This window comes from Megascapheus bottae, chromosome 6 (genome assembly GCF_031878675.1).
Source record: "Megascapheus bottae isolate mThoBot1 chromosome 6, mThoBot2.hap1, whole genome shotgun sequence".
Lineage (NCBI taxonomy): Eukaryota > Metazoa > Chordata > Mammalia > Rodentia > Geomyidae > Megascapheus > Megascapheus bottae.
This window is the reverse complement of record NC_143514.1, coordinates 31,533,886-31,549,019: the sequence shown is the minus strand read 5'-3', so window position 1 is coordinate 31,549,019 and position 15,134 is coordinate 31,533,886. Positions and strand designations below refer to the sequence as shown.

At 37.7% G+C, this 15,134-nt stretch overlaps 1 protein-coding gene across 3 annotated transcripts in view; it reads right to left on the bottom strand.

Annotated features, from left to right (window-relative positions):
• Usp33 (ubiquitin specific peptidase 33) overlaps nucleotides 1-15,134 on the bottom strand; it is a 62,020-nt gene that overhangs the window by 35,720 nt on the left and 11,166 nt on the right. For 2 of the 3 annotated variants that reach the window (XM_090334582.1, XM_090334583.1), the window contains exons 2-6: nucleotides 8,531-8,659; nucleotides 8,296-8,349; nucleotides 7,600-7,662; nucleotides 6,235-6,387; nucleotides 3,740-3,842 (exon numbers count right to left, since the gene is read on the bottom strand). In XM_090334582.1, the coding sequence (XP_090190708.1) occupies nucleotides 3,740-3,842; nucleotides 6,235-6,387; nucleotides 7,600-7,662; nucleotides 8,296-8,349; nucleotides 8,531-8,611 (454 nt within the window). In that variant the 5' untranslated portion in view covers nucleotides 8,612-8,659. Of the gene's footprint in view, nucleotides 1-3,739; nucleotides 3,843-6,234; nucleotides 6,388-7,599; nucleotides 7,663-8,295; nucleotides 8,350-8,530; nucleotides 8,660-12,726; nucleotides 12,998-15,134 lie in introns of those variants that run through there. The other variant, XM_090334581.1, reaches the window with a different exon arrangement.

Genomic DNA, 15,134 nt, shown 5'->3' with positions numbered 1-15,134 from the left:
AGCCATAAAAAAGTTTTTTTTTTGTTTGTTTTTGTCATGGGGCTAGAACTCTGGGCCTGGGCAATGCCCCCAAGCTCTTCAGCTCAAGGCTACCGCCCTACCGCTTGAGCCACAGCGCCACTTCCCTTGCCATTTCCCTTCCCGTTTTCTAGAGGTTAATTGCAGCTAAGAGCCTCAAATTCTTTATTGCCCAGACTGGCTTTGAACAGCAATCCTCAGATCTCAGCCTCCTGAGTAGCTAGGATCATAGGGTGAGCCATGCACCTAGCTAACAATACATTTTTAGGTTATAAATAACTTCTTAAAAATGTTAACCTATTTATGACTCTATAGACATAATGTTTTATTACATAGATTAATATGTATATATATAACATACAAACCCTCATCCTAATTTTAATTATGTTCTAAAATCTAAGTGCCAGTGATTGTATATGTAGATTCCCTTCTTGAATACTTTATTGTTAAACATGTCATTTGAAATACGATGTAAAAATCAATGTTAATAAATTCTTTAATAAAAAAATTTAACCTAAAAAAAATCCTAAAATGTCCTTAATCACATTTTTAGGAGGTTGGGGGAGTCATGGGACTTGAACTTAGCCTGGGCACTCTTCCTGAGCTCTTCAGCTCAAGGCTAATGTCCTACCCTTGAGCCAAGCCCCATTTCCCTTTTCTAGAGATTAATTGGAGATAAGTCTCAAGTCCTTTTTTCCTGGACTGGCTTTGAACCTTGATCTTCAGATCTCTGCCTCCTGAGTAGCTAGGATTACAGGTGTGAAGCACTGTACCCTGCCTCTTAATCACAATTTTTGAGTTTTGATTAAAACAAAGGTTAGTTTTCCCCAAGAATAATCTTTATTCCATTTGTTTTTCTTTTTTTTTTTTTTCAGCAGTCCTGGGACTTGAACTCAGGGCCTGAGCACTGTCCTTGAGCTTTTTTTTTTTTTTTTTTACCAGACCTGGACTTGGGCTCAGGGCCTGAGCACTGTCCTTGTTCTTTCTCAAATCTAGAGCTTTACCACTTGAGCCTCACCACCACTTCTGGCTTTTTTCTATGTATATGGTACCAAGGAATCGAACCTGGGTCTTCGTGCATGCTAGGCAAGCACTCTACCTCTAGGCCAAACCCCTAGCCCCTGTCCTTGGGCTTTTTCAAGGCTAGTGCTTTACCACTTTAGCCACTTCCAGCTTTTACTGACTGGTTCATTGAAAATAAGAGTCTGAAGGACTTTCATACGCAGGCTGTCTTCAAACCGTGATCCCCAGATCTAAGCTTCCTAAATAGCTAAGATTATAGTTTGAACTAGGTGCTGGTGACTCATATCTATTTTCTAAGAGATTTAATATTTCTCATCACAATACATTTAATTTGAGAAAACAGTTACATGATGATGATGATGCAAAAACTCATAATAGTGTTACGATAAATAACCCTTTCCTTTCCAATTGTAATTTTTTTATCACTTCCATACATTCAAGTTCATTTTCATCCCTTTACTACATTACTTTAAGATGAAAATGGGACTGGAGCCAGGAGTTTGACCTAGTGGTAGAGTGCTTGCCTAGCATGCACAAAGACCAGGGTTAAAATCCACAGTACCATGTATATAGAAAAAGCCAGAAGTGGTGTTGTGGCTCAAGTGGTAGAGTACTAGCCTTGGGAAAGCCCAATGCCAGTGCTTAGGCCCTGAGTTCAAAGCCAACCTGGCTAGGAAAATCCATGTGACTCTTACCTCCAATTAATCATAGAAAAAGTTGGAAACGGCATTATGGCTCAAGTGGTTTAGTTCAAGCCTTGAGCAAAAGGAGCTTAGGCACAGTGTCCAGGCCCAGGGTTCAAGCCACAGGACCGAGGGTGAGGGGCGAAGATTTAAACACCAAGTATAAAGGGTGGCCCCATCCTTATTTATATTTATATTTATCATAAGACAATGTAATAACTGATGTAGGGAAGAAATTCTGCTAAGTGAAGTTATTTCAAACATCTGATGATCAAACCCATGCATTCTTTTAAATACATATTAAATCAGGCATTTTTCAATATTCTTACCAATATAAAACAATATACCCCAAAAAGAGATACTTTAAAATTACAGGTTGTATAATGTTCAAACTATCCTTTTGTTTCCACAAACATGAATCTTTGTCAGTACACTTAATGTCCACTTAAATTTTTGAAGGTATTATAAAATATGTAGCAATTCAAATAAGGGACTCCTTTCAATGACCACATAATATGGTTAAAGAATGTTAAGCTGTTTAAGTGCACATGTAAAATTATTTTTTGCTAATATAAGAATAGATCACAGACTACAGACTTCCTCGGTGCCTGGTTCTATGCTGTTTGGAGAACTTTGTATGTTCTTTCATCATTCCAGAATACATATTATAATTATCTGCTGTTATTCCCACCAAAAAGATGAAGAAACTTGAATAAGGAGAATGAAGTAAGTCATCCCTGAACATACAGTTAGTAAATGAAAGCATCAACAGTTGATCACAAAAAGTGTGATCTCAAAGAGTATGTTTAAGAAGTAATGTAGCCACTACCTAATGAATGTAACTGTAACCCTATACATTACCCTGACAATAAAATACATTAAAAAAAAGGTTAAAACATAACTTATACCAAGTAGATAGTATCCTAGTAATACTAAACATAGCAAACTGTTAATTTTCAGAAAATTATTTACATCAAATACACATAATATCAAGAATAAATCAAAAAATTCATGTTTATACCAAATACAGTGGGCCTAAGATTGTACACAATACTTAGACTAGTTCACTATATCAAATACACATAATATCAAGAACAAATCAGAAAAAATTCATGTTTATACCAAACACAGTGGGCCTAAAAGATTGTACACAATACTTAGACTAGACTAGTTCACAATATAAAGGTTGGGTAAGAGAATAGGTAAGATATGCTAGAGACCTATCAGATATGCCCGATCCTTTTTCCAAATAAATGTTATCCTTTGGAAATTCTTTTGCTTGAGACAAGGTCTCATTATAGAGCCTAGGCCAGTCTGGAACCTATTATGTAGCCCAAGCTGACTTCAACTTTGCAATCCTCTTGTCTCAGCCTCCCTAGTGCTAGGATTGCAGGCATGCAATACTATACTCCACTTTCCCTTGGAAATTCTGCTGAAGGGTACTTTAATATCTCCCCACCAAAGTCTCATCACTCACACACACACAAAAAAAAAACACACAAAAACAGACTGAGATCAAATATATTTCACACCAGTGGCTCATATCTGTAATCCTAGCTACCCAAAAATCTGAGATCTGAGGATCACTGTTTACAGACAGCATGAGCAGAAAAGTCCATGAGACTCATATCTCCAGTTAACCACCAGAAAACCAAAGTGGTACTGTGGCTCAAAGTGGTAGATCACTAGCCTTGATCAAAAGGGCTCAGGAACAGCAACCAGGCCCTGAGTTCAAGCCCAACAGCAAAGAAAAAAAAAATCTTTTAATATATATGTATCTTAAGCTTTGCAAAAGCGGAAAAGGCTCAATTGCAAAAGATTTCACCTGCTTTGGTAAAATATCTGCTTCTCTCCAAAAAAGTGAAACCAAGTCTGCTTTACCTATGAATACAATGTTTGGGTTTTGCTTGTTTTTTTTTTTATCTCCAGTGCCTAACTTCAACATTTAATGTTCAATTGTAGTTTCCTAAAGATGGAAGATCACCAAACAGGGCTACTCAGAAGAATCGTTTTACCTCTTGCCTTAAGTTCATCTTCTTCTTCTACTTCTATATCCAAATCATCAAATACAGCCACTAGAGGAGTTTTCAATGTTGTATTGCTAGGTATTTTAAAGTCCTAAATAACAAAAAAAAGATATATAGTTCACTTGAATAAATTGCATGGTGAAAAACAATTTTACCTTACATAGCATTAACACTATAAAATTATTTTAAAATGTTACTTAATAACAGCCTTACAAATTTATGGTGTTAACTACTACAAAATTTGCATTTATATTTTATAGGAAATAGCTCTACACTAGTGAGTAGCTTTATCACCTTAGCTTTATTAACATACGTACTTGAATAAAAAGCTACTTTCATTACTCTGACTTCTTTACATTTAAACTCAATAACTCCCCATCTTACGCTGTTTATTTAGATCTTTCTAATCTTTAATAGGAATATAGTGAGTGTTCTCACCAAAACACATCAAGGCAATAACAAACAACCACAATCTCTTCTTGATGTTTTCTACTATACTTAGAGCACTCTTCTGTGCATACTAAATACCTCTTTTAAATGATAAAATAGTCTAATGTTAATTTCTAAGAATCAGCTTAATTCAGAGATTCTAACTGTTGACCTATTAACCAAATGCTAACCCACAATGCTAGAAGAATTAAAAAAGACATTTGGCACAGTGGTTCACTTGCCTCACATCTATACTACCAACTATTCAGAAGGCTGAGATTGAGAAAGCAGTGGCTAAAGGACAACTCAGGTAAAAAGTTCTGAAACAATAGCTGGGCACAGTGGCACATGTCTTATGCCAGCTATGTGGGAGGCTGAGGTCAGAATCTAAAATAAAAAGAAGCTGAGCATAACAGCCAGCCTGTTATCTCAACTATTACTATACGAGAAGCCTAGAAGGATCAAGATCCTCTGGGAGTGGGCCTGGACCAAAAGTGAGACCCTATCTCAACTTGTACAAAAAAGAGGGCTGGTGCACAGCTCAGTAGTGATGGAGTGCCTGCCCAGTACTCAGGAAACCCTTAGTTGAAACCCCAGTACAGCAACACTTTATTAAATGAAATTGTTCATGGTAGAACATTAATCCCAGATACCTGGGGAGGGATGAAGTTCAAGACCAGCCCAGGCAAAAGTTAGGAAGGCCCAAATCTCAACCAATAATCTTGATATGAGATGCTAGGAGGTACAGACAGGAGAATCTCAGTCTGAGGCCAGCCCCATGCAAAATATGAGACTATAAAGAAAAACGTTTAACGCAAGAAAAGGAGTGAGAACATGGCTGTAATCAGAGTGCCTATCCAATAAGCTCAAGACTTAAAGCCCAGATTTCAAACCATAGAACTACTAAAAAGTTATTGATAGTCTACCACATGCCTGTAATCTTATATTCTCTGGAACACAGAAGTAAGGTCAAAGTTTGGGGCCGAGACCATAGCCTAGTGAGTGGAGTGCTCACTAAGCATGCACAGAAGATAAAACTACATTGTACAACATTCAGCAACACTCAAGTGGCAGGCAGCTTTTATTAAAGTCTATTCCATGTCCATAATGTGAATATATGAATTTATCTTTAGATACTGGACATCTGAGATTTCATATTTTATTAGTTATAATGTAACTGTGTTATAAGAAAGGTACAAAATGTTTAAATTGAGAAGTACAAAGGCTTAAATATTCAAAATCTTACTATATCCCCCAAAAAATTGCTATTTGAAAAATGTTGTTAATGTCATTTGTAAAATATACAATCTTTTGCTACTAATGCTTTGCTGAACTATGTTCAAATTTACAAAGTTTGTACTTAAAAAAAATCTATGCAAGTACCTTTTCTTCTGATTTTTTTCTTTTTTTTTTTTTTTTTTTTTGGTAGGTTGTAGGACTTCAAGTCTGAGCCTGGGCGCTGTCCCTGAGCTCTTCAGCTCAAGGCTATCACCCTACCCCTTGAGCCACAGCACTACTTCCCAATTTATGGTGAGTAATTGGAGAGAAGATTCTCAGACTTTAGTACCCGAGCTGGCTTTGAATCATGATCCTCAGATCTCAGCCTCCAGAGTAGCTAGAATTACAGGCATGAGCCACCATGCCCATCTCTGATTATTTTCTAAATGACAAAATATTAAAATATTTTGATCATCAAGAAGTTACATGAAGCCAGGAGTTTGGCCTAGTGGTAAGAGTGCTTGCCTCGCATGCACAAAGATCTAGGTTCAATTCCTTGGTACCACATACATAGAAAAGGTTAGAAGTGGAGCTGTAGCTCAAGTGGTAGAGCATTAGCCTTGAGAAAGCCCAAGGACAGTGCATAGGCTCTGAGTTCAAGCCCCAGGTCTGGCAAAAAAAAAAAAAAAAGTTACATGAACTTCATGTCTTTTGTTAACATATCTAAAAGTCATCAGAAAACTATATATAAACCATCAGATTCAAGCTACCAGATTCAAGACTGATTACAGTTTGTTCTTAATTTTATGCTAATAACCATAACTTAACTAAATTACCTGGACATTGTTTTCCAGTGTTTGTTGAGGCTGCCTTACTTGAGGCAATGAAGATTGAGTGCCTAGTTTTCTATCCAAAAATACTTCTTTGCTGCAAGCATAACACCATACTCGAAGAGTAGTAAGGTTCACAGTTAGATAATGCTTTGTCTCCTGTATGATTTTACAGGAGAGGGAAAGGAGGAATCAAAATTAGACATACTTAAAAATAATTCCTTCAAATAACCATGACAGATCAAACTGATGGCCTTCTTTTTGCCTTTTTATTAGCATATACAAATTTTAACAATGGGTTTTGTGATATTTTTATACATGCATAAAATTTACTTTCATCAGATTCACTCCATTAATTGCTGTCCATTGATACCAAGAAAGCTAATTTAGAGCACAAAACACACACACAAACACAAACATTTTTAGATAAATTGATAAAGTACAATAATAATATTTAAGCCTATTCTAGGTTATTCTATTGTGTTTTTCTACCTGCTACTCATTATACAAAGATAAATGCAAGAACATACGATTCTGTTCTGCAGAACAAATAAAAAACAATAGTAAATGATTAAAAAGTAACTATTTTAGAAAATTAGAATGGCAAAAGAACACAAATAAGTTAAAACACATAAAGTTCAAGAAATAGGTTAATACCAGCTCAAAACAGACGCAGTTCAAGAAATAGGTTAATACAAGCTCTTAGATAAATGAAATGCTAGCCTGCCTTAAGAATTCTACAGAAGGATCTAGCTCTATAGAAATAATTCAAATAGTAAATTTTCCCAAGGATGGCATACAACAAGTACTATTCTAGATTCTCAGAGAAGTAAATCATGCAAAGTGGTGCCTCTGGGCTTTATGTATTGCAGCTTAATTAATTCTCTTGAGGAAGCCTGGTTAAGAACAGTTCAAGCTGTGGAGACATCAAGGGGCATCTTAAACACAGGTTACTTGCTGTGCACAAGTGGCTCATACCTATATTCCTAGCTACTCAAGAAGCTGACTATCTTAGGATTTCAGTTCAAAGCCAATCTGGGTATTGTCCCTTGGACTGTCTCTAACTAAAATGCTAGACTGGAGGTATGGTGGCTCAAATAGCAAAGCTCCAGCCGTAAGTGAAAAAGAAAAAAAAACCCACAAATATCAAGCATACACAGCAAAGTAGAAAGGGTACTCCACTCAGAATAATGTACAGGAAAAAGCAATATAATATTAGTAAAATATAAATAAATCGGCTCAACCATTTCAAAAACGTAAAAAAGCATTACTCTAACTTCAATCTTCAACAGTTACCACATAGCAACTCCCTAGGTTTAACTGTCAGCACTAACAAAATAACTGTCTTACATTCTGGAATTACACACATACCTGAGAATGTATGGTACTGTGATCTACTTGTGATTCACCACAGCCAACATATGAACATCTATTCTATAAAATACAAGAGGAAAAATATATTTTATAATGTGTAAAATAATAGCACTACAATTATATTTATTGTTAGGTTTAGATTGCATGCTTTAACTCAATGATTAAATTATTTTCTAGTTAGTTACTAAAAGGTACCAGGCACAAACTAAAAGCACAACATAATTTCTAAGGTTAAAGTTATGTTATTTTTTAATAAATTACATTATTTTTAATATAAAAGCAAATATCTCAAGTAATTTACTAAAAACTCAACAAGATTCTTGTAAGTTAAAAGACTTCCAGTTTGAATTTTTATTTTGTTATGAATAATGGTGTTTTCAATGTACACTACTTTACAAAAAAAAATTGTCATTTGTGAGGCTTGATCTCAGGGTGCAGGCACTGTCCCCTGAACTCTTTTTGCTCAAGACTACCCACAGCTCCACTTCCAGAATAGCGCTGTGACTTTCCTGACGAGGCTGGCTTTGAACCTCAATCCTCAGATCTCAGCTTCTTGAGTAGCTAGGATTACAGACATGAACCACCAGAGCCCAGCTACAAAATTCTCTTAAGCATCAAAAACAAAAAAATTAGTTACCATTATTCAGATATAAATTTATAACAAAAGTTTCAAGGAAAAAAATATATACATACCTCCAAGCATGCCCATAGATTTGGTCCTCTAACTTTACAATCCTGACAAGTACCCTTAGGAAAAAAAATATGAAAGACAAAAATTTGCTATATTGATACAGCCAAATGTATACAATTTACAATGTGTATTTTTAAAAATGAGAGTCAAGACTAGAGTTTTCATAATAATTTATAAGAAATGCCTAACAGGAAGAATGTGAATAGTATTTTTAAGGAACATTAACTTATATCTTACATGAGATTTCTGTATCAAATCTTCTTTTGTTATTTCACCAACTGATTCCAAATGTGGACAATGATTTAGAAAAGTTGACATCTTGTAATTTTTTTCCTGTTTCCCAAGGCTTTCCAAATGAGGTAATACCTAAAAGTGACCCAAAGTATTAATTAGAAAATGTTAACATGCTACAAATAATTAAAATAAAGATAACGTAAGAATGATACAAATTTACAAGTTTGTCCTACAAGAGCAACTTAAATAAATTGAAATGACATAAGCTAAAATAATTGAAGCAAAGTTGAATACAAAATATTTTCTTTACCAAAAACACTGTATTAAAATCAACCTATGAATGTCTATCCATACATACCAGGGAATGGGAAAGAGGACAAAAACATAGTAGACATAAATAGACTGGTTAATTTTTTTTTTGCCAGTCTCCAGGCTTGAACTCAGGGCCTGGGCACTGTCCTAAAGGCTTTTCTCAAGGTTAGAACTCTACCACTTGAGCCATAGCCCCACTTCCAGCTTTTTCTATGTATGTGGTACCAAAGAATCACTCAGGTCTTTGTGCATGCTAGGCAAGCACTCTACCACTAGGTCAAATTTTTTTTAAATGACCATTGTGTATGAACAAAAGTGGTTTCATCCACCATAATTTCTGAATTTAGGACCTAACTTGTTCTAGGCAGTTGCTCTACCACTTGAGTTTCAGTTTGGGGAGGATGGAGTCTCAATGACTTCCTGCTTAGGCTGGCATCAAAATGAAGTCCTCTAGCTCCCAGTTCCCTGACTTGCTAGGATTGATTTCATGTGTAAGCCACCAGTATTAGGCAATCCCCGAGACTTTTGCTTTGGTCTCTCCTGTTTTTAGTTTTTGTTTTTGCAGTGCCAGAAACTGAAGTCAGAGCCTAGAACATGCTAGGCAAGAGCTCTACCACTTGAGCCACACCTTCAACCTTATTTTTGTTGTTGTTGTTGGCAGCTGTGGGGCTTGAACTCAAGGCCTAGACACTCTATGAGCTCTCTTTGCTCAAGACTAGCGCTCTACCATTTTGAGCCACAGCACCACTACCTACTTTCAACCCCTTCCTTTGTTCTGCTTTGTTTTGGATACAGGAGCAAGCTAACTTTGCCTGGGCTCATGAACTCCAAATCCTCCTGCCTCTGCCTACTCAGCCATATGGATTATATACAAAAGTGTGTACTACCATGCCAACTCCCAATTCACTTTTTATAGATTCATGAAAGGAAAAGTATTTAATTTTAAAGTATTCTGTTGGGTTTTAAAAGATTAACAATTACACTAGAACAAGAATTATAAAGAAAGGTAGTGGGAAGGTTTATTTGCACACTGGCAGCAACCCCTCGTCACATAAACAGATCCATGTGGTATCCTGACATTGAACTGGGACAGGCATGTTATGTCAGGGATTTCTCCATGCACATTATTGCTATCTACAGCCAGGCATTTCCTTTCTGTGGGGATCACTGTATGCACTGCTGGGTGTTTTAGCTGCATTCTAGCTTCTACCCATCAGAGCCAAACCATATCACCATCAGGCTGAATTCAGGTAATCAATAACCAATACTCTTGGGGACAAAATTTTCTGGAGTAAGAGCTTTATATTGTGATTTTTACAAGAATCAAGAGTTAGGTAGATGGGTCCAGATGCTTGCCTAGCATGCACAAAGATTCAGGTTCCATTCCTCGATTCCTTGAGTTGTGGTTCAACAGGTAGAATGCTAGCTTTAAGGAAAAGCCCAAGGACAATGCTCAGGCCCCGAGTTCAGTCCCCATGATGGATGAAAGAAAGAGAGAGAGAGAGAGAGAGAGAGAGGAGAGAGAGGGGGGAGAGAGGGGGGAGGGAGGGAGGGAGGGAGGGAGGGAGGGAGGGAAAGAAAGAAAGAAAGAAAGAAAGAGAGAGAAAGAGAGAAAGAGAGAGAGAGAGAAAGAAAGAAAGAAAGAAAGAAAGAAAGAAAGAAAGAAAGAAAGAAAGAAAGAGAAAGAAGGAAGAGAGAGAAAGAGAGAAAGAAAGAGAGAAAGAGAGAGAGGGAGGGAGGGAGGGAGGGAGGGAGGGAGGAAGGGAGGGAGGGAGGGGGAGGGAGGGAAGGAAAAAAAGAGAGAGAGACAGAGACAGAGAGAGAAAGGGAGGGAAGGAGGGGGAAGGGAAAAAGAAAGAGAGTGAATGGAGGAAGGTAGGTATCATTTTATCTTTGTTTGCTTATAAGGTTAAGAGATCCAAACCTGACTGGGTCTTGCCTGACTGGCTCAATTAAAGTGAGTGATTTTCAAATGAAGGTCTCAAGATTATTTCTCCATCTTTCTTTCTTTGCCCCCCTCCCCACTTTTTTTTGGTGGTCATGGGGCTTGAACTCTGCGTTTTGGCACCGTCCCTGAGCTCTTCAGCTCATGGCTAGCACTCTACCACTTTGATCCACAGGGCCACTTCCAGTTTTCCAGGCTGGCTTTGAGACTCGATCCTCAGATCTCAATCTCCTGAGTAGCTAGGATTACAGGCATGAAGTATACTTTTTTTCTGATTTTTTTTTATTGTAATGAACAGAAGGATTACCTTATATTCGCCAGATAGAAGGTACATAATTTCACAAACACTGATATCCCTTCTCATGTTTTGGTCCCCATTTCCCTCCCCCCAGCCCCTCCCCTCATCTTGTTTTCCCCCTTCACTATCCTATTTCAAATAAACAAATAAACATATTGCTTGTATACTCTTAATAACAGGGTTTTAATGTCCTCAGTTCATCTTTGGAGTTTGAGAGTGCTATTTAGGAAATGTTATAGAAAATGTATTAAAATCAAATGACTGATTTAGAAGCTTCACTTTCAAATATATAATACTTTTAATTAAGAGTTTTTAAGCTATTCATTAAATCTCATTGGATTTAAACTATGTAATTGTTTATACTGAATAAAAACACTTTGGAGAGCCTATAACTTATGTCTTGTGAATTCATTGAAATTTACTGAAACAGCAATATGTTAACTTTTTTAATGGTATTGAGAAATAAACCCAGAACCTTGATAAGTACTCTACTATGCACACACAGGTGCACTAATCCTGGATTTTGAACTCAGGGTCTAGACATTGTCACTGAGCTTCTTTTGCTCAAGGATAGCACTTTACCACTTGAGCCACATCTCCACTTTCAGCTTTTTGGTGGTTAATTGGAGATAAGAATCTCACAGATTTCTTGCCAGGTCTGGCTTCAAACCTCGATCTTCAGATCTCAGCCTCCTGAATAGCTAGAATTAAGGTATGAGCCACCAGTGCCTCACTCCCCTCCATTTCTGGAACATGATCTCACCAATTTTGAGTGCCTAGGTTGGCCTTAAAACTCTTGATCTTCTTGCCTCCACTTCCCAAGTACATAGGAAAATAGGCATGCACTACCACTTCCAACTTTAACAAAACAAAAACATAGTGGGCCAGAGGCATAGCACAGAGAACAGACTACCTTAATAAGAGCAAAGCCTCAAGTTCAAATGAGGTACTACCAAAAAAAGAACAAAAAGATTGAGCAAAATAAATCAAATAATTACTCTACTTCTTATACCAAGACTCACTTTAGGGTTACCAGTAAAACCATTACTGTTATATTAATACATATGAAATAGTCATAGTCTAGACTTCCTGGGCATGGAGTAAGATAATCATTAATATTTTCTATTTCAGCCAACCTCAAAGAGACAACCAAGCTCAAAGAGAGGCACATATTTTCTCTTGTACTTGGAAACTAAATCTAAAATACATTAGGGCATAATATACAGGACTCTAAACCAAAGGAGAATATTCTAAGGAGAACATAAATATGCGTCCGATCATACAAATAATATTTATAAAAATGAACTAAAGAAATGGACATGAAGTTTTTCTTTGTTGCTGTTGTTTTCTTTTTGGCTTATTTAGTCATTTATACATCTTTGGGAGGGTAAGAGGAGGCACAGAAATGGAGAGGCAAAGGATACCCAAATGCAGCAGGGGTATGTACTAGACACTAAAAACAACTCATGGATGGGTATGGGAAGGAAAAAACTGGTTGAGTTCAAGAGAATGTGTGTCATTGTCCAAAAAGAAATGTAACTGTAACCCTCTGTACATCACCTATGTAATAAAGTTTTTTTTTAATTTAAAGTAATATTTCCTATTTTTTTACTCATGTTTAGACTATGTGATGATCTTTCTCACCTATTTCTCATCATTCATCTCCTTTTTTACCCCAGTACTTTCACTACTAGCAGTAATGGGATAACAGGGTTCACCTTAAGTAATTTTTAAAAAGAACAAAATATATAAAACAAGGTATTCAGACATTAGACAATAGGCAGTACAAAACAGAACACTGTACCCAAAACGATGAAAACAAGGTGAGCCCTTTGACTGCTCCAATTCAGCCTGGAAAGAATTTCTAGGCCATAGAGAAGCTAAAGAAGAAAAGCAGTCTCTTTTTGCTGACGACAGTAGAGAATTTCAGCTAGGCTAGGGTTGCTAGAACTCCCAGAGTAGTGTAACAAAGAAAAGAACACAGACAACAACCAAACTCCAGAAATCTATAGAGGGTTACTATCTTGTATTTATTCATTCTGCTCAGTACTAATGAGCCCACCCATGGGATTAAAGTAAGGCAGGGCAAAACAACAGGGAAGGAGTGAGTAGGAAATTGTTCAAAAGGTTATACAGGGATTCTTGTACACCTATTATCAGCCAGAGTTGAAAGATTTGGTAATAACAAGAATAGAGTACTAAGTAAGTGGCGGGGGGGGGGGATATAATATCCCTCAGAGCTATTTTGTCACTGCCAAAAGAAATCTTTAAGGCACCAAACTATTCCAAGACACTATCCTAGGATACACTTAAAATCATTTAAGTCATTCTTTTGGAGAAATGAAGGAGAAGGGGGAAGAGAGAGAAGGAAGGAGAAGGATGAGAAGAAGGAAGAAGGTGGGAGAGGAAGGAAGGGGGAGGAAGGGAGAGAAAGCAAGGAGAGGAGGAGGAGGAGGGTGCTGCAGCGGTGGGCAGTTGGCAGGGCGGTGAGATGAAAATCAATGTTTAGGGTCGGGAGTTTTGCCTAGTGGTAGAGTGCTTGCCTAACATGTAGAAGACCCAGGTTCAATCCTCAGTTCCACATACATAGAAAAATGCCGGAAATGGTGCTGTGGCTCAAGTGGTAGAGCTCTAGCCTTGAGAAAGCTCAAGGACAGTGCTCAGGCCTTGACTTCAAGCCCCAGGACTGGCAAAAAAAAAAAAATCAATGTTGACATAGAATAAAAAAACTCAGAAGCCAATACTCAAGAGGTTGAGACCTGAGGATTGCAGTTCCAAGTCAGCTTGGGCATTAAAGTCTGTGAGACTCTTTATCTCCAATTAACCACTAGAAAATGGGAAGTGGGGCTGTGGTTCAAGGACAGGTTGAGCTGAAGAGCTCAGGGACAGCACCCAAGCCCAGAGTTCAAGTCCCATGACCCCCCCACACACACACACAAAAAAAAAAATTCAGAAGCTAGACACGGTTTCTCACGCCTATAATCCTAGCTATTATGGAGGCTGAAATCCCCAGTTCAAAGCCAGCCTGAGCACTAAACCCACTGAGACTTTCATCTCCAATTAATCACCAGAAAACTGGAAGTGGCCAGGTGGCTCAAGTGGTAGGATGGCAACCTTGAGCTGAAGAGCTCAGGGACAGCACCCAGGCGCAGATGATCAACCAAAAAAAAAAAAAAATTGCGCACGTGCACACACGCTTGGGACTTGAACTCAACTTTTACACTAAAGGACAGTACTCTACCACACAGTGCCACTCACTTCCAGCTTTTTGGTGGTTAGCTGTAGGTAAGTACCTCCTAAACTTTCCTGCTCAGACTGGCTTTGAACTGTGATTCTCAAATCTCAGTCTCCTGAGTAGCTAGGATTAGAGGCATGAGACACCAGAGGCCAAAGTATAGTATTAACTTCCTTTTATCCCTTTTATCTTTTACTATTAAAAAGTTTAAAATACAGGGCTTGGAACATAGCCTAGTGGTAGAGTGCTCACCTAGCATGGATGAAGCCCTGGGTTCGATTCCTGAGCACCACATACCCAGAAAAAGTCCAGAAGTGGTGTTGTGGCTCAAGTAGCAGAGTACTAGCCTTGAGCAAAGAAGTATCCAAGGACAGTACCCAGACCCTGAGTTCAAGCCCCAGGACTGGCCAAAAAAAAAAGAAAAGAAAAAAAAAATATATATATATTTGGGGTGGGGGTAGGGGGAGGGAAATGGGGACCAAAACATGAGAAAGGGTATCAATGTTTGTGAAGTAATGCACCTTCTATCTGGTGAATATAATGTAACCCTTCTATTAATTACAATAAAAAATATATGAAAAAAGTTTAAAATACAGTGGTAATCACTAGACAATTATACAACCTGTGGGTAGGACAGGAGGGAAAAACAGGGAGAGGGCAGGCAAAGGGGGTAATACTGTCCAAAAAGAAATGTACTCTTGGGGCAAGGAGTTTGGCCTAGTGGTAGAGTGCTTGCCTAGCATGCACAAAGACCCGGGTTCGATTCCTTGACACCACATACACAGAAAAAAAAAAGCCGGAAGTGGTGCTGAGGCTC